Source organism: Pseudonaja textilis, chromosome 3 (assembly GCF_049901715.1).
Source record: "Pseudonaja textilis isolate UNSWEBS1 chromosome 3, rPseTex1.2, whole genome shotgun sequence".
NCBI lineage: Eukaryota > Metazoa > Chordata > Lepidosauria > Squamata > Elapidae > Pseudonaja > Pseudonaja textilis.
Genome location: NC_141992.1, coordinates 94592129 through 94612499, shown reverse-complemented (window position 1 = coordinate 94612499; position 20371 = coordinate 94592129). Strand labels below are relative to the sequence as shown.

Here is a 20371-nt window from a genome sequence, read left to right as displayed (position 1 = left end):
TCTTTGTCATTAAAAAATGAACAATACTGTAAAAAATAACCAGTAGCAATCACCTCTGCAACATTTAATTTTTCATTGGCTCCTCTTAATTCTTGAGTCATTGTGTTGATGATCTGTTCTTGCTTTTGAGTAGTTGTTGACAGCTTCTGAATTTTCTCATGTAGTGATGTGATCTCTCGCCGATATCCCTCTACGTTATCTTGCAACATCTCATAACTTCACCAGGAGGAAAACCAGAAAGGTTTTATTCCATTGAAATTGATGTAATGAAAGCAGAGAGGAAAATGAGAACAAAAAAGTCCTATTAAAATGTACAGGGAGCAAACAAGGGAAAGAAAATTTGGGGAAGATTTTGAAGTAGTTATATTAGCATGAAGTGCAGAAATAAGTTACTTTGAGGTCACATGGGCAGCCTATAAATTTTAAATAAGTAAATAAATAATAAATACCCCATTTTAATTATTTAAATATGTTATAATGGGGAATGTTTTCTATTCATGGTTTCAATCATTCTAGTAGTAGCAGAGTTCTTTTATTATTAAAATTATTACATTATTTATAAAGTATATATAAAAGAAATAAATCCTTCCATTTTTTTTCCTTTCTGTAGAGGAACATCTACATGGGTTCAACCATGAACCCATTGCAGAATTTCCAGGTTCATTCAGATAACCCAAGGTTATCTTTTTTAAGTGGATAATCTGCCATGTACGCACGCGCGCGCGCGCGCATGCGCACACACACACAATCCCAACTTTGTTAAAATATTTTGAATGAGGGTCAATTTAATGTTTGAGAATACTTAAAGGTAGCCTGCAACTCTGAATTAAGAAATGACCTATTCAGACAGATACAAGCAATATCCTAAATTCTTGAACATTTTCCCCAGAATTAAGTAATTATTTCAGAATTATATCTGTGATATGGGAACCACCTACGGTAATTTGGTAATGTATGAAAACAAAAATCAAATAAAAGCAATTTGATAACTAAAGTGAAACAGACATTATCGAGAGCTGCATTCTATTCTATAAATGAAAAATTTTCAGCTTTTCCCATTTCTACCCAAAAAGAACAAATTATTCTCTCCATGAGGGAAGACAGAAAATACACATTTATTCCCTATGAGTCTCGGCCTTTCACTCGGCACAGTGTATCCATATGTGTCGAACACAATCTCATGTTGAAAACAGTAGCTTGAAATTAATCATGATCACCAACACATAGGTTTAAGTATAGCCAAAAAGAGAAAAGAGCGGGGAGGGAAAACAACAAAAAATCATATGACATTCTCAGTTCCAAAATTTAGATGATGCTTTGGTGGGGCAGTGGTTAGTATTGCAGCCTGATTCTGCCCACAGCCTGGAGTTCAATTCTGATGGGGCTCATGGTTAACTCAGCCTTCCATCCTTCTGAGGTTGTCAAATTGAGGACCCAAATTGTTGGGGTCAATATGTTGCCTCTGTAAGCCACTTAGAGAGAGCTGTAAAGCACTGTGAAGCAGTATATAAGTCTAAGTGCAACTGCTATTGCTAGTGCTATTGATGTTATGCTGACCAAATGCATAATTTTCAAACATTTTATCCAACAAATATGCAAATTGTAACTGGAATTTTCTTATTAGTAGCGAAACATGCTAAATCAATTATGAAGGGATTTCTTTTAATTAGTGCTCCTGATTTTGGCTTACCGCTTAGAGGCAAATTCAAGTTGGGTGGAAATCTTTGTATTCTGTGACTTCAAGTCAGTAACCTGTTCTTGAAGCTTCTCATTTTGTTCATTCAGCAGCTTGTCATTCTCTGCTTTTTCTTTCTTATAGTTCTCAAAAAATTCCTGTAGCTGTGGGGTGTGTGGAATAAACAAAACGATATAGAGGTAAACGAAAGGTTAAACAGAAGAAAAATATATTTGATTTTGTGAGGGTGTGAAAGGCAGAACTCATACCTGTTTAAGAGCAGCTTTTGCTTCTGCTGCTTCAGTTGACTCGATCACTGGGACTGAAGTTGGAGTTGAAGCTGGGAAGGAACCTGACAGGCGCTTAGGGGTTGATGTCAGAGAGAGTTCCTCAGGCAAGATACTTGAAGCTGAATTATATCAAAAAAGAAAATTTGGAATCCATGGAGATTGTACTGAGTTTAGTGTCCTGAACTCACAACATCCCACTGAGGTCAGGAAATCCTAACGCAAGGGGATCTAAAGAGATTTATAACTGGCTGAAGAACTGAACCCAAGCTCCCTTGTTTTAAACTAACAATCAAACCACTTGAGTACGCTGTCATCTTCACACAAGGTTAACAGATTTCCAAAATATCAGATCACGAGCTTCCAAAATATTTTAGTTGGCAATAGGCATGCTACCATCAATTTAAAAAAAAAAGTGGTTGAGGCCAAGACAAAAAACAAACCTTGACTCATTTATTTATATCTAAATGTAATGAGAATCAATTATAATTAATGCAGTTCCTCTCTAGTCATGTATTTCATAGTTTAGCCCTTCTGTCACATTTAAAATACGTTTGGTAGCAATATCTGATGAACTTGTGCCCCTCTACATAAACGTTATCTGTAGTGACATATTCACTGGCTATGACAGTCAGAGCTAGAAACACTAAATTCAACCTGTTCCATAGCTTGATGAAATTATCACCCTTGACAATATGCAACAGAATAAAAAGGAAATGCTTCCTAGAGTTCAGCTTGACTTCTGGTGACTTGAGAGACATAGTTATGTAATTTTCTTGGCAAAAACCCAGAAACAATTTGCCCTTGCCTTCTTATGGAATTTGACCTTCCAGTCTAGTTTGTTATTTCCTGGTGATTCCCATCTATGTGCTAATTAGGTTAGACCTGCTTTGTTTTCCAAGATTAGTTAGATTCTAGCACTTAGCACTGTATAACAGCTTCAACAATAAACAAATAAAAATAAATAACATTAAACAAATAAAAAAATACAAGACAAAGTATGTCTGCTTGTTTAAAATCAAAGCCCAAAGTCTGTTATCCATCATTCATGTTTTCATGCAAACATGTAAAAAAAAAATCCCTCATAAACATAACTCCATAAAAACAAGGAAACAAGAATAAGTCTAAAATGTTAGATCAGCTTTTCTTCATTATCTTTTGCACTGTAGTTCTAAGAATTCTCAGAATAAGACTGGTAATGAAAGCAAATTTAAAAATAAACAATTATTTCTATTATTTTATTTCTGTAAGGGTAAACAAAAAAGATAAATGTTTCCCTGTCCAGTCATGTCTGATTCTAGGGAGTGGTGTTCTTGTCTGTTTCCTAGCTGAACCAGCATTGTCTGAAGACACTTCCATGGTCATGTGGCCACCATGACTATATACTGAGGCACAGGGAATGCTGTTACCTTCCCACCGAACTGGTACCTATTTATCTACTTTCATTTGTATGCTTTCAAACTGCTAGTAACTGGGACAAGAATGGGAAATTACCCCATCAGATAGTGCTTGGGTCTTGAATTGCCTACCTTCTGGTCGACAAGTCCAGCATCCTACTCAGCCCATGATGGCGAATCTATGGTATGTGTGCCACAGGTGGCATGCAGAGCCATTTGTGCGGGCATGCGAGCCCCAGCCAAACTTACATGCACTGCGCACGCACGTGCCTCCCAGCTGATTTTCGGCCCGTTTGAGGGAAACCTCTGCAGCCTCGGAAGGCCGAAAAACGTGCCTTCCGGAAATACCGGAAGTGCCCATTTTCAGCCTCTGGAGCTCAGGGGAGGCTATTTTCGCCCTCCCGGGGGCTCGAGTGAAGCCTCTGCAGCCTTTGGAGGCCGAAAAACAGGCCCGGCACACCACAACAAAAAGGTTCGCCGTCACTGCACTAGGCCAATGCACCTCTATTCTGTAAGGCTAAACATGGCGCAAACCTACATTGTGACTGCTTTTAATGATGAAAAGACTGGACAGAATTTCCCCCAAACAATGATGTGTTCAAAAAAAAAATCAATAAAAGAATTCCTGCATCCTTGCCCAATTCTTACCTTGCAATGGAATTGCAACTCCAGTAGTTTGGGCCAGCAAAATCCGATACATGTCACGCTGACGAACTATGGAATCTACAAGTTGCATTTGATGGCGGCGTGCCTCGCGCAGCTTTTCAAGCTCAGTAATAGCTTCTTCAAGTTGATTCTGGAGCTCAGAAATCCTGTCATGGCAAGAAAAGATTATTTATGTTAAAATATGGAAATTATGGTGCCAAAATGGAGGAATGACTAAAAAAAATAGGAATAAAATTGCACTAAAATTTAAAGCAGACATATGAACTATCTCCTCTAGTATCTTGTGATTTTTGCTTATAAAAGGAACAGAATGGTGTTTCTGAGAAAATATTCAACAAACATATTTTTATTTCTGTTCATATTTCTTTGTACTCTCTTTTTGAAATTTGACTAAAAGTATAAGTTTGCAGCTATTATACAAGAAGTAATCAGTAAGTATGCATCTGAAGCTTGATCTGACAAAGCAACCAAGACTAGCCCCATTCTCCTAAAAAAAAGGATAAAGTATAGAAGTTACTGAAAACATATAAGACTTATGATGAAGCTTCCTTTTTTACAGTGGGAGAAATCATGAAAACTTGATTAGTCCCATGTATTCTAAATTTTACCATTATTAATTTAGGCAGCTCTTATAAAATGATTTTTTTACTTGAACCGCAATGTAAGTGCTAATAGAACTTTGATTCTAGACACCAGCTCCTGGTGTTCCAAATTCGTTGCCAAACCTTGAACATACTTAGTAGAAGTGGTTTCTTGTTCTTCTTTCTCCTTTGCCTCTCCCAGCTCTCGAAGTGCTACTAAGAGACGTTGATTTTGCTGCTGAAGTTCCTCAATGTTTCTGTAGGAAACCAGGCGCTGACTGATGACTTCAGAAGAGCTGCTGATGTCTGCAGAACTGACTTCTTCATCACGGATGACATGATTACCGCGGGCTTCTTCAAGCTCCATCAATAATACCCTTATCTTCGAACAGGAAAATAGTTTATTCATGCTATAGAACTCTTATCTTTCATCAAATACATATCCTCCATTCTTTCAAATTTACAGGGTATCATCTGTTATCACACAAATCTATTTCCTGAATTACTCAAGTTTCAAGAACATTTAGTTAGTGTAATTAAATCCTAACTACCTTCCATTCTTTTTTGGTGACTGTGACAAGCATCCTTAAAACCATCTCCAAACAGGTCAAAATCATACCAACATTCAGTCATTTTTGCCATCAAAATTTTGACAATGGGATTTCTAGATGTTGAAGTTTAATGGGAGGCCTAAAAATTATACATGGCCCATAGGTTATCCAACCTTGAGTTAGAATACCCAGATATCTTACTATTTCAGTTATTTTTCCTTTAGGTCAGGAACCAAATTATAAGAGCAAATAGGATAGATGCTTTATTCCTAGTTTCGTTCTCTTTCTATGTCTACTTTCTGGTTTCTAAGCCTCTTTTGTTAAGTATTAGATGAACTCTGTTCCATTGGCAAGTTGGCTTAGTCAAGCGATTCATCTATGTTTCACTCTCCTCATATGGAATAAAGGAAGTCTATTTTAACAAGGCATCTGCAGGGGAGAACAGAGAGTAAGCTATATACAAAGCTTGTATTAAAAAGTTCAACAGTTCCCATTACTACTGTATGAGGGGTTTACAGATAATCTAATTTCACGATAAACATTTATTTAGATACAGGTGTACTATTATAATTTCAATTAAGTTAAGGACCACTTGTATTTTCAAGTCATGTGATTCAACAAAATATGGTCTAAAAATCTAACCTGTTGTGAAAGATCTTTGACTTGAATTTCGAACCTCTGGTTCTCTCTTTCAAAGACAGAACAATGCTTGTTTGCTTTATCAGCCTCTTCTTGTAACCGCTGAATTTCCTGTAACCCAAAATTAAGCATGACTGAAACTGAAAATTGTTCAATGCTTTTAAAAATCTTAGTACTTGCCAAAAATAAAGAAAAAGAAAAAAAAAATATATTATTGTTCATCACTCATAATGGTTCATGTGATCCTAACATATATGTTTGTTATCAGTGGTAATGAATAGATTCCTGGCTGTCAGTTTAACTCAGAGGTCTCCAACCCTAATCTGTGGCCCAGTACTGGTTCATGGCCCATTGGAAACAGGGCCGCGGAAGCGGCTGGAGATTGCACGAAGCTTCATTTGCATAAGCAATGTACGTGCATGCAAAAACATCTCCTCCCCCCTCTGTTGCCAGCCCCCAGAGCTGGAAAGCTTGTGGACTGCTGGTTTAACTGACTTTTTTAGAAAGAGAAAAAAAGGGAAAAAATAAACATATGTAAATGCTAGATTAAGATTAAAACCAGGGAACACTGAGGCCCATCAAGTTTTGCTTTGTGTGGTTTCAACGTTTGTGTGGCTCACTGCTTAATATTGTTTGAAGACTCCTTAAAATTCTTCTGTAATTACCATATTTTTCGCACTATAAGACGCTCCAGACTATAAGACTATTTGCTGCAAGGACGCTAGCCAGATGAATATCAGATGGATGTTGGGAGGCAAGGGCAGATTTTTTCCCCCTTATTTTCTTCCTTTAAAGCAAATGTGTGTCTTACAGTCTGGAGCATCTTATAGTGAGAAAAATATGGTAATTACAGAAGAATTTTAAGGCGTCTTCAAACAATATTAAGCAGTGAGCCACACAAACATTGAAATCACACAAAGCAAAACTTGATGGGTGGCAATACCATAAGCTACATTGCTTGTTTAGATAAACATAAACAAACTATATATGATCAAAAAGTGAGTTTGTCAGGAACAATGTTAGTGTTTGTATCTGTGTGCATATACTTATTTATGAAACTTTTAAATCTGAAACCTCTACATGAAGTCTGAAGTGTTTCCATCCACTGAAAGCAACATTCTCTTTATCACAAAGTACAGGTCTAATCCCCTAAATCTGTTTTTCATTATCATTTTTTTAATGGATGCATACTATAAATCCTCCATTAAATTTTGGTTTGAAATCAGAAGTTGATGAATGGCAAATGAAGAATGAAGTTTATTGCTTGAAAACAGTGTGGGATCCTTCCTAGAGCACTTTCGCAAAGGTTGCTTTATTTTGCATCTGAAGTTCTCTTAAGTTTTAGACTGACCTTCATAGCTTGCTCAAGTTTAGCAGAAAGACTCGCCACAGCCTTTTGGGAGCGTTCGTATTCTTCTCGCTGACGCTTCAGAATGGGTGCCTTGGCTTCCACTTCCTGCACTATTTCATCCAAATATTTATTGATCCTTTTATTCTCTAATTTTTCCAACAGCAACTGATCCTGAGCTTCTACGTAGGCATTGTAAAGCTGTGGTCAAAATAGGCAATAATTCTGTTCAAGTTTTTATCCAAAAAGAACTCTTCAGTGTAATATTCAGTTATATGTTTGAGGAGCTTAACCATCCTATATAACCAATTTGGACTTGTTAGCCTCCCTAATAGTCTATACACAGAGAGAAAGAATCTAAGAAGTACTTCTGTAAATTATAATCCAGTTATAAATATTAGTAAGGAACATATTTTTATTAAAGAACACTACTCTACCTTTTTCTACGTGGATTATGGCCAGAATGAGGATAATCCCAAATACTACTTACTGACATTGAAAAGAAATTTCTGTTTAAACATTATTCTTGTGAATGTTGCTACCATCAAATCCGTGAATTTGTAAATAATACAAATATCATTCATTTAATTCCTACCTCAGTTAATTTCATACCAGGCTTGACCACTTTTGCAACAGCAGCAGCTGTAGGCGACATAGCTGCCAGCTCATCCTCTGAAAGTATGGCTCCTGGAAAAGTTTAAGATCACAGCACATTTTTAAAAGGTGATCGATAATGTAATAAGCAATCAAATTAAACAATATTTTTTTCACATATTTTTACCATATTAACTGTGCTCAGATATCCCAAACAACACAAGCTACACAGAATGAGCTTAAGGTTTATGAACCCTTTGTATACTCATTCCAAATGCTGGTTAGGTTTAATGAGGATTCATTTAAGAAAATTTCAAAGTTGAGTATCAAAAAGCTTACCCATAGTTGACATTAACTAGAAGCTCTTGGGCAACACAATATAACAAGCTGTATTAATTAAAAGCTTTTGAACTTGTCCTGGATGCACAATAGAAGTTGGAAAGAAGAGCACCTATGTCCAGAAAGAAGCCAAGGGCGCCTCATGAAACTATCTTAAACTATAGTTTGAATGAAGACATTTAGGAAACTGTGCCTATTCCACTTATTAGAACTATTCAGCAATCTTGATTCAAAGAGGAAAGAATGATATTGCATTTGATTTAGTGAGGTATGTCTGTGCTCATTGTAGTCCAAATCATCTTTTTCCTTTGAAATCCAGATCTTTGCATAGCCTTATTCAGAGGTCAGGCTTACCTGCACTGTTTAAATTAATATAATTCTTGCAAACTACAAATTGAGATTATTAGTTTATACATTAAAAACAAAAATGGCCATGGATATCACTCACAAATGCTCCTGTTATAGCTAGCTTGTGATTCTGGGGAAGACAATAATTAATCAAAAAATTCACACACAGTACAGCAGTTTGTTTTCAAAGCATTTTTGGCTATTTCATTTTAGCTACAATCATAGATACTACAATGAAATCAGCTAATCAATTATTAGTAATGATGAGTGCTCCAAATTTTAAATTGTCTCTTCCATAAAAGTTACCGGACCTTTTCGCTTGGTAGCCGAAACCAGATCATTTGCATTGTCCAACTCTTTCTCCAACTTGCTAATCTTCTCTTTCAGTTCTTTTTCAACTGCAGCCTTTGCTTGCTCCATCTCAGCCAAACGTTCCTGTGTTTTTCTGTTAGCTAAGAATAGGAGAAAAATAAATTGGCAGCAAGAGACAAAAGAATGCATGTTCTATGGAAGATCATGCGATTCATGACAATAAGGCAGATACTTCCACTTTAGTAGCTCACTTCACATTATTATTGGAGATGAAGAAAGACAAAAAAATGTGGACTTGTATTGCTCAAACAGTATTTCCCTTCTTCCCAAGGCAAACAACCAATACCTTCTGAAAGTGAACATGCCAAAAACAGAATACATATAAAGTAAGATGAACAGATGAAATATCTAACATTTGTTAATGGAAAAGGAATTTTATGATGTTTGTGGCTATGTCTCGCTTTTTTGTGTGTCAATAGGATTTGGGAAGAGTTGGAAAACTTTTTTTCGACTTAAAGCCAATGCTGATTTTTAAAATGTTGCTTTATTGCCATTTGACAGTAACAACTACTATGACAAGCCATGTTTTGGCAACATATAAAGTGACTTATTTCATACTGCCCTTCTTTGGCAAACTTAAAGTAACTTGAGGCCTAATTTGATTTTCAACAAATGTTAATTGGCAGTTTGCAGAAAGCAGGAAGGACAAGAGATAAAGCCTCAATCTAAATTCTAAATTATTCAATGATATAACCCTTACCTTCACCAGCCTCTTTGAGAAGCTTGTGCAACTCCTCCACTGCCTGAGTCAACTCATTACTCTTTGCTTCCAAGTCATCTGCAGCACTCTAAATACAAAGTATTGTAATTGAGCCAGGAGATATTTACTAAGAAAAATGTGCAGTTCTTAAAAAGTTAAAGCATGGAAGTGAACACAGGTAGAAACCTGTTAAGATACTGCTAGAAACATAAAGTAGAATTTGTACAATATAAAAATCACGGCCCCAGTTTGCTGTTCCAAACTGACACCATGCCTCCTCACAGGATATCCTCTTCTAAATATAGAAGACAAAATCATGAACAAATAATGAAATCATACCTTGTATAAATTAGATAACTTGATATGGGCATTTAATTCATTGTGGAATCTCTCTTCCATACTAGCTTGTTGCTCTTTTGCCTAAAAAATAAACATACATATTGAGTTATCTCTAAAGTTTGAAACAATTAAAGATAAAACAACCAATACATTCTTATACTTCTAAAATAATTCAATAGTTTAAAACTCCTGAATAATTTAAAATGGAATAAAGGATAAAGTCCTTAACACAAGTAACATGTGTTAGTTTTCAACTAAATTCCCACCAACTGTTGCTTTCATGTATTCTGAAATGCCATGATACCAAGATAAATATGATCTAAATATGCCATACATTTCACTGCATTTTTCAAAATAGAAACAGTTCTCACTGGGACTGGCAATTCTGTCACTAAGCAATATAGTCATAAAAGGAAATGTCCCATGGCTGCACCGACTTATGTTAGTTCAAGCTGTGGTTGGTAAGTGAATCATCACATGATCACAACTTGCAACTTCCCGCTGGGTTCCCCACTGACTTTGCTTGTTGGAAGCCAGCTGTGAAGGTTACAAATGGCAATCAAGAGACCAGGGGATGCAGCACCTGTTGTAAATGTGTGCCAGTTGCCAAATGCCCAAAATGCAATCATGTGGCTTGAGTAGTTGTGGTAGGTGCAACATCAAGGACTGGTCTTAAATCTCCTTTTTCAGCACTGATGTCAATTTCGAACAGTTTCTGAACAAGCGGTCAGTAAGCAAGGACTACATGTATATGTTAATACAGGAAACTACTAAAAGCATTTCATCTCTGAGCCTACATAAATCCTTCCTTGTGAAAAAAAAGTAGTGATCTTTAAAAGATGCTTTTTAGAAAAATTATGAATGGAAGCACAGCTGTCTCAAAATTTGGTTTAATGTTGCCATGAAAAGTTCAAGCAAAGCAATTATATATACCTCTTTTAATTTTTCCAAAAGTTCTTCCACATGCTTTTGTAGATTGCCATTAGACTGTTTTAGTCCAGTGACTTGTTCTTCCAGTCTGGAAACCTAGGTATGACACAAGATAAATATGAATGATTCTTAGATATATGGTTTTTCAAAGTTGGAAGGCTAGAACGTTACAATGAATTAGAATACTTTATGTACAAGAAACATTTCCAACTTCAATTACTGTGACTTCGATTACTTTTGCTACTGTAAAAGCATGTTAAAAGGTGTCTACAAGCCTAGCACCTGGTCTACCATAGTAATAGGTATTGATTGAAAATTGATTTCCTCTACCTCCTCTTTCTTGTTCTCCAGGCCATATTTGAGGTCCAAGATTTCAGTTCCTTTTTCTAGAACAAGGGCCAAAAGCTCATCTGTTTTTGCCTTCAGTTCAGTATTCAGCCAAGTGTTTTGATTCTGTAATAGTTCCTTTTCTTGTTCCCACCTCTGCTCACGATGCTGTAAATGTAATTTTAACATATATGAAATGTATTTATTCCACACTTTTACAAAAAGCTAAAGAAGTTGCTCAAAGATATATAGAACGCACGTTCTATCAAGCTAGATTTAGGGGCACTTCATATCAATGAAGTCTAAGTAGTTTCTTAATAGGATTTTGTAGTTACTATCAGAAAGATGTCCAACTGAACTCAATGGCACTTGGTTCACCCCTGTTATGATATGTCTGGTGCTTAACTAATTCAGTAAACTATGGTTAAATAATTCTTTGAGCTATTTATGAATGTATCAATGAGGCTTAAAGTTTTCTTAAGTATGTATATAACTCAAACAAATTACTCAAACACAATCCTGCTGGGTATAATTAAAAAATATATACCTATTTTTAAAATTTTGAATTTGCCTATCCATGTCATGCTAGTTGGCTGGCACTCCTACCCCAACTCTGTAGCTTTTGTTCTCTACTGAGATTCAGTGGCACACAGAATGCAGGGGGCATTCTGGATACAAAAAGAACAAGCAAAGCAGGAATTTAAGCTTCTGAAAATGTTAATGTGCCTGCTTAAAAAATCAAATCAAAAGGAAAGAAGCAAAAACACAGGGGCCAACATTTCAAACGTATCATCACATCACTGATATTGCGTTTTTTAAAAAATAGGGGAAATGTCACAAAATGCTCAATTTCTCAGAACATAATATTTCATAACTTCAATTGTGAGAGAATAGTTATAGGATGCTTATAGATATCTATACCATTTAAGAATAAGTGAAATAAGATGTTAGATCTGTGATAACCTCCATCTACAGCTGAACAAAGGATGTTTTGTTAACAACTTCCCAATACTTACTTTTACAGAAAGGGCTGATGTCTGAAGCTCATCCAGTTTTAACTGAAGCTCTATTTTTGCAGTGTTTGTTGCTGTAAGTTTCTCATTCAGACGTTTAACATCCTCTGCAAAAAAAATACAAATAAGATGTATCAAGCCGATGTTAAAATGCCCAGAATGAGCTAACACAGGGGTAGGGAAACTTGGCTCTTTTATCACTTATGGACTTCAACTCCCAGAATTCCCGAGTGAGCCATAAAAGGTTCCCCATCCTACTGTTTTTTTCAGTTGTGGGGGAAATCAATTTTTGACTTGAATGGGACTGTTTAATATACAAATGCAGGACAAATTGATTTTCCCAACAACTGAAAAAACAGTAGGCCAGGGATGGGGAACCTTTTATGGCTCACTCAGGAATTCTGGGAGTTGAAGTCCATTAAGTGATAAAAGAGTCAAGTTTCCCTACCCCTGAGCTAACACAACCTATGTAAAAATCATCTTTCCTAAATTGAGTCTGATCTAGTTTATAGTCTATTGGTTACCTTTTGTGACATTTTTTTTAAATTTAATTTTAATTATAAAAATACAATGAAATACATCCATCTTAACCTTGTTATACATATATACATTTTACTTCATCATTTATAATCTCATTTAAAATATTAATTACGAATTAATCTAATCATAACTACTAATATTTTGACCTTCTCTTCTGCTATATAACCAATGATAAAATTTATTCCATGTTTTTTAATATTTACTCTCCTTTGTCTTTTATTTCTAAAGTTAACCTATCTGATTCTGCACATGCCATAATTTTTCTTATTATTTCTGTTTCTGAAGGTATGATTTCATTTTTCCAGTATTGTGCATATATTATTCTAGACGCCATCAATACATGTACTATTAGATACATTATTTCCTTCTTAAATTTTTCTGATATTATTCCTAGGAAAAAAAAAATCTGGTTTAAATGGAATACACTCTCCCACCATTTGTTCTATCCATGTTCGAATCAGTCTTCAATATTTTTTGTAGCATTGCAAGTCCACCACATGTGATAAAATGTGCCTGATACATCTTTACACTTCCAACAGCTTGGAGATATATTTTTAAACATTTTAGAAAGCCTGGCTGGTAGAAGATGCTTGTGATATTTATTTTTGACTGTCCTCCTTTCAAGTTTCATGTTAGATGCATATCCACTGAAATTTAATCACCAAGATATAATCTGTTCCCCTGGCTTCCAAAGCAAAATCTCTTTTGATCACTTTCCCTCATAGTGCTCATCCTCAACACTCAAAACAACTTCTTGAGTGTTTTCTTCAATAGAATCTGTAAGAATTCTATGTTAACTGCATAACAAAGAGAGGAACGGCATCTTGCATCTCTCCAAAATGTTTCACTTTCAAGATTTACTCCCAGTGTATTTATTTTATTTTCAGAATTTGTATACTACAACAATTCTAAACATGTTACTTCTTTTTTGACAGAAATAATTGGGCACAAAAAAGCATCCATTTGTTTAAGCCAGCATTTTGGGATGGGTGGGTGGGAAATGACTCCTTGGATTTATGTAGCACCTATACTTTCAGAGACATCTTTCTGGATGGCAATATACCATAAGGGCATCCTGTAGCAGGTCATGTAAAACAACCACAGCCATGAAAAGAGACAGCTGAATCTCTCATTCTTTGCCATTCGTTGCTAGATTTAATACCATCCACGCATAGAAGAGGTTTTGTCCATTTGTGGAAGAAACAAGTAGTTTCTGATCAGCCTCTTGTATTTATACTGGTTCAGCAATTTGACTTAAAAACCTCTCTACTAACTCATTTTCATGCCAGCTTAAAAGAGGAATCAAATCTCCTATTCGGTGCTGACAAGCGCCCAGATATTTCTAGGGAAGGTATTATATTTAATCCAACTAATTTTGATACTAAATGCTTAACTGAATAGCAGTTATGTGAACTTCAATGCAGCTGTGCACAATTCTTGATATTTATAACTTCTTTTATTTATGGAGATTCTCAGTCATCCAGGTCATGTTTGTTCCAAAGGTGCTTTTTTTCAAGAGGCAACTGGGCTTTCTGTTTTTTTTCTTCCTTTGAAGACATTTTGCTTCCCATCCAAGAAGCTTCTTCAGCTCTGAAGAAGCTTCTTGGATGAGAACAAAACATCTTCAAAGAAAAAAACAACCCAGAAAGTCCAGTTGCCTCTTGAAAAAAGAAGCACCTTTGGGACAACTTCTTTTATTGTTTTATAGTACTTTTGTTTGAATTTTTGTCTGTAATTTTTATTATTGTGCAAACATTTTGATATATTTCAAGGTGGTAGTTTTAGTAATATTCCATATGAAGACATGGTTCTGCCAGCAGACTTGGGGAACCCAAAGCCCATTAAATGGTTTTCATGAATATGTATTGTTTCTGGGATGGGGGGGCTATTTTTTATTATTATTTTATTATTTTCTTTTATTATTTTTATATGTTTTTATATTCATATAAGCTGCCTTAAGTCATTATGGGCAGAGTAGGCAGCAATATAAATTTTCTAAAATAAATAAATATTACTTCACCTGACATTATTTTCTGTAAACATCAAGTTCACTCTTAGTTGGTCTGTAGTATTTAGCTCAAAAAAGAAAACTGTTACCAACTTTAAGAATTCCCACTATCAGTTTTATTTCCGTGCTCTATGTTCTTTTTAAGTCAATTAAAGATTGAGATGGCCTTACAACACAGCCTTTTACCATTTAAATGTTCCAGTTCTTGAGCTCTTCTTTCACTCATTCGGACTAAATCTGTCTTCTCTGCTTCCAATTCTTCTTTTGCTCTGGTGAGCTGATTCTAAAAACAAAAAGTAAACAAGAATATATTCATTCTCTATTTCTTCTGAGGGTAGAATCAGAACCCAAAAGACAAACCCAGAAATTAGGTTTAGATTTGAGATCTAGAAACCATTCTTGACTGAATAAACTGTAAGTTAGTGATACAAACTACAACATCAAATGGCAAGTTCATCATTGCTGAAGGTCTTCAAGCAGAAGCTGAATAATCATCTGCCCAACACTTCTAGCAATTTCTGCACTGAGCAGGCTGGATTCAAGGTCCTGCCCGATTCTAGAGAGGTATAACAGATGCCAATATTGCACTAGTTTCTCCAAAAAAATAATTTCATTATTATTGCTCATGTTCTCCAATATTAGTCTGATAATTATGAGAATTTAGGTAGAGAATCTGAGAATGATCACTAGAAATGCATAATATAGTTGTGTCTTAGTCTAACTAAAAATGCTGAAGGCTATTTCTTTAAATGATTCTCTCAAACCCATTATTTGAAGAACTATCAGCAGCTATAGGAATTGTCCCAGATCTAAGTTCACATATAATACCACACTGAGATTCATCCAGCAGTAAGATCCTGCAAATACAGTGCCTCCATCCTTATGTAATATGAGAGTATATCAGGCTCTATTTCTACTATAAGTGGCTTTAGTAAAATAACAGAAGAAAGGTGATAGTCTTATGAACTGAAGTCAATGATTATGGTGCAAGCCTCGTACTGTACATATTTTTTGCTGGCTGCATGGGCTAAAAAAGTCAGAAAATAGTTTGGTTATATTTTTGAATGTATGGCAAAGTAATCCCAAAAAGGCTGCACTGTGCTAAAAAAAAAAGTCAGAAAAATTGATTACATGAGAATATAATCCCAAACTGATTTCATCAGATATGTAGACGAGCAAAACTTTTAGAGAAAGTGGCAAAATGTTTCATTTCTTTATTTTAAAAGAGTATGTTACCCATTTATCAATTATATAAAAGTGGAAATATTCCAAAAATATGTGACCAAAAGAAAAAAGAAAGAAAAAGAAAAAACAGTATGGATGTAGAATATCAAAAGATGGATAAGTTGCATTGAATTTTTTCTGGTCTTTACCAATTTTCAGTGGATAGGGTCAGTCTAATTTAATAGTTAGTGCACCAAATTAGAAACCAGGAGACTGTAAGTTCTAGTCCCACCTTAGGCTTGAAAATCAGTTGAGAGACTTTGGGCCAAGCCCAACTCACCTCACAGGTTTGTTCTTGTGGGGAAAATAGGAGAAGGGAAGAGTATTAAGTATGCATACTACCTTGAGTTATTTCTAAAAAAATAAAGACAGGATAAAAAATGCAAAATAGGCACAAATTACAAATCTGAATGCTTCTTGTCACATGTGTAACTGACAGCATCCATACCTGTATGGCCACATTGTGATCTTGAGTAACTTCCAATTCCTTGTTTTTCTCAGTCAACTTCTTCAATTGTTCATCTGTAGAGTGTTCAAAAGGAAGGCCATTCTCATTTTTGTATTACAATAAACCATTTAATAGCAATACCATGATCAAATAATATCCTTTCCTATCCCAAGGAATAAATACTCAGACCTAAGATTCTTATATATCTGTGGTACTGAAATAAGAAAACTGCTGCCTAATCATTTCAAATATGCCTCAATCATAGATATGCTATGCAATTCTAAAAAAAAGTTGTTTTCTTATAAAATCCCTACTGCTGGTTTGTGTAATTTTAAGCTTATGCACCAGCTGGAAGCCACATTCTTCCTATATATGAGACTTTATATATGCCTATTGAGCGGCACTTATTGTGAAAAGTAGCTTTAGTACATAGATTTACAGTCTTCACTCCTGATATCTTGAACAGTAAGTGGTATAAAATGATTAAAATCATAAATAGCACATTGTTCATTTTCTAAAACAAAACTTTTCAGTATTTGTCTTAAATTTTATATAGACGTATAACTACAGTAATATTATTTTGTGACCCACTTAACAAAATTATACTTACTGAGCTTGGTGAGCTCTTCTCGGAGATTCTGACATTCCTGTGTTTCATTAACAAGCCTCTCCTGGCTCTGAGCCAGTCGTTTTTCTACTTCAAAATATTGTTGCTCTGCAAAACACACATTAATACACTTCAATATTATTATCCCTTGCAGGAAAATAAATAAAAACGTAACCTTCGCACCTTTGGTCTAGTGGTTAAGGGATCAAGCTAGAAACTAGAAGACTATGAGTTCTAGTCCCGCCTTAGGCATGAAAACTAGCTGGGTGACTTTTGGCCTAGGAAGAGGATGCACTTGCCACCTTACTTATAAAAAAGAATAAAGGTGGGATAAAAATAAATTTTACATGCACCATTTTCTCTCTTGCTACAATGTCGCCATATCCAGTTAGGATATCTAAACTGTTTTTCCAAATTTGCCCCATTTCTTCCTCACAGTTCAGGTTGGCTGAACATTATAATCCTTCTCTAGGTTTGGGAGAATCCAACTGTAACCACATCAGCTCTGACATTATGATCAAGGAAGTTTACACATTTATGTAAGTACAGATGTAAGATTACTTCCTACATAAACTGATTTCAATGAAATTGTTAAGATAATGAAACAGCCAGCAACCTTTGGTAGTCTCACATTTATATAAGCAATACAATGGATATTGTATAATACCCAGCCACGGACCAAACATCTGACTTAGAGTTAAGTGCAACAACAAGTCATAGTTATAAAAAATTCTGATATGGGAAAAAGTATGTCTGCAGCCAACACATCTGTACAGGTAGTCCAAAGGTTAAACTGAACCCAAAATTTATGTTGCTAAGCGAGACATTTGTTAAATAAATTTTGCCCCATTTTATGACCTTTCTTGCCACAGTTGTCAAGTGAATCGTTGCAGTTGTTAAGTTAGTAACACAGAATTAGTAAAATGACTCTGGTTTCCCTATTGACTTTGCCTGTAAGGCCGCAAAAGGAGATGACCCCAAGACACTGCAACCATCACAAATATAAACCGATTGCCAAACATCTAAATTTTGCAATGGTCGTTATGTGTGGAAAAACAGTCATGTCATTTTTTGCAGTGTCAATATAACTTTGAAAGGTCACTAATGAACTATTGGAAGTTGAGGACCACCTGTATAAATCTTTACATTTTTGAGAATGTAAAGCTTTTGTGTATAGATATTGAATAGTAAACTAATGGCTAATGGTGGTTATTTGTACTTTTTGCATGTAGGTATTTTTCAGTTAAACGAAAAATCGAATACAGTACACTTTAATCAACAAAAAAATAAGGTGGGGAAGCCTGTATTTCCATAACATCTGGAGTCAAATTCTCCCTCCTCTAAACAGGAAATAATGTGCAATATTGCTGGGAATATATGAATATTCTTTAGAACTTATTTTTTTCAGAAGTAGAACTTACATAAAGGAACCATACCCAATGAATCTAATCTTAGTATGGATAATCCTGGATATAATCTAATGCCTGGCTGTTAACAAATCAATGTTATTTAAAAAATATCACAGGTGATGTTTTTATTTAGTTATTTGGAGGATTTATATGGCTGCTCACTCACTTTCAGTGACTCTAGATAGCATAGAAAAAATTTAAAATGCAATATACAAAGAGTATAGTGATTTCTAACTAAATATCACACAATGTTTTTGCCAGTTCAAGAACTCCATACACAACTAACTGAATACTGTATTTATTATAGATTGGGTTTCTTTTTTTCTTTTGAAGATTGCCCCCAAGCATTTTCAATCACATCATAAGGTTATCATCAATGTAAGTTTTTTTTTTTTTAAAAAGGGGGGGGAGACGAAGATAGGGAAGAAAATTGCAACTACAGTAACACAGAATAACAATGTTAACTCTTTAAGTCAAATTGTTTCATAGGATAGGGACACATAGGTTGTTTCTCTCATACTCTGAAAATTGAAATGGATGTCTAAACATATTAAGCAGATGGGACAATGTCCCTACTCAAAAACAAGCCTTGGTAAATAAATTTCATGACTCTTAATATGACTCAGTGTGCACACAATTACAACTACATTGGCTGAAATCTGGTATAAAATGATCCTCAAAGTGGCAACATCTTGAGTATGTACCTCTACTGTTAAAAACTTAAGGCTGGCTCAAGTAGCCCTTGATCCCATGCGGCACCATCTTATATTTAAAAAAGGCATCTGACTACAATATCCATCACTGCAGCCAGCACCGGTCATGGTGAAAGGAAATTCAATGCAACAGGCAAAACAAGCAAGTTGGTCTTTCTCCTTTTAGTTTCGTGCCTTTGTGAAAATGCCCAGCACACTTGAAATAAAGGAATGCCTAGGCTGAATCCTCCCAATTTTCCCCCTCTTTTGCCCCTTTTTCAGACGCTCATGCAGGAAAAAGATGGACCGCCGGTCCCCAACTCACCGCTGTCCACTTTGTAGCGCTCGTGCCTGGTGCGGAGCCCGTCGATCTCGCTCTGCTGATCGGCGAGGAATCGCTCCAACTTGCCCTGCACGGCTTTGGGCAGCTTGGTCAATTCAGCGCGCTCCAAAACCTGCTGCAGAACCGCCGCCATCTTGGACAGCCCGCCGAAAAACACCTCTATCCATGCAACAACCCACCCTCCAGCTGGGTTTTTTTTTTTTTTAACTCTTCGCCCCGGAAAGGGCAGAGCGGGAAGATGGGAAAGTGCGTCACGCGACCGAAGAGCGCACGCGCGTCGTGTAACCGGCGCACGCGTAACGCGCAGCAGTGCCTAGAGCTACGCTTCTGTACTATAGTAATCAATATATAACTATTAACCCTGTGATTTATGACGAAATCAGCTGTTGTGAGCATAGGATTTGGAAATATAACTTTTGTTGCATCGCAGGGATGTCGGCGTTTTGAAACCAACGGTGGACGTGTGAAAGATTTTAGTTTCCGTGTTTGATATGAATGGCTTCAACTCCCAGCTGGTGGAGGGGATTCTGAGAGTTTGAAGTCCAGGCGTCTTTAAAAGTTGATGAAGTTGGGGAAACGCTGGCTTAAGCTACAGCATTGCAGTTGAAAAGTTACACAACTTTCTTGTTGGGGGGGGGGCATATGTTGACTCTGTATAAACCATTTAGAGAGGCCTATAAAGCACTGTGAAGCGGTATATTAGTCTAAGGGCTGTTGCTATTTATCCTAAAGATGGAAATGACTCATCTACCGCCGGAAACACATCCAGCGTTTTTGCCGCCTTGCCTTTGCCATCTTGGATGTGGCGGAATTTATTTGGGAAGAGGCCACTTCGTTTGTTTATATAGAAGTTAAAAGGTCACACGAAAAGCAGGGAGCCGCTTTACGATATAGGAGACAAAAATAGTAAAATAATTAGTACTGCATAAGAGAATCCGAGAATGCTTGAAATGGCTGTGGTCCTAATGGCTGTGGTGGATTTTTTTGTTTTGTT

General features: G+C 35.9%; 1 protein-coding gene across 3 annotated transcripts in view; it reads right to left on the bottom strand.

Annotated features, from left to right (window-relative positions):
- TPR (translocated promoter region, nuclear basket protein) overlaps nt 1–19658 on the bottom strand; it is a 58109-nt gene extending 38451 nt beyond the window's left edge. For all 3 annotated transcript variants that reach the window (XM_026703249.2, XM_026703250.2, XM_087930423.1), the window contains exons 1-18: nt 19360–19658; nt 16937–17041; nt 16327–16400; nt 14841–14937; nt 12110–12213; nt 11097–11261; nt 10770–10862; nt 9837–9917; nt 9498–9585; nt 8737–8877; nt 7740–7831; nt 7148–7345; nt 5800–5907; nt 4762–4988; nt 4008–4171; nt 1945–2084; nt 1691–1839; nt 54–216 (exon numbers count right to left, since the gene is read on the bottom strand). In XM_026703249.2, coding sequence (XP_026559034.1) covers nt 54–216; nt 1691–1839; nt 1945–2084; nt 4008–4171; nt 4762–4988; nt 5800–5907; nt 7148–7345; nt 7740–7831; nt 8737–8877; nt 9498–9585; nt 9837–9917; nt 10770–10862; nt 11097–11261; nt 12110–12213; nt 14841–14937; nt 16327–16400; nt 16937–17041; nt 19360–19510 — 2340 coding nt within the window. In that variant the 5' untranslated portion in view covers nt 19511–19658. The remainder of the gene's footprint in view (nt 1–53; nt 217–1690; nt 1840–1944; nt 2085–4007; nt 4172–4761; nt 4989–5799; nt 5908–7147; nt 7346–7739; nt 7832–8736; nt 8878–9497; nt 9586–9836; nt 9918–10769; nt 10863–11096; nt 11262–12109; nt 12214–14840; nt 14938–16326; nt 16401–16936; nt 17042–19359) is intronic.
- Nucleotides 19659–20371: the final 713 nt, after the last annotated feature.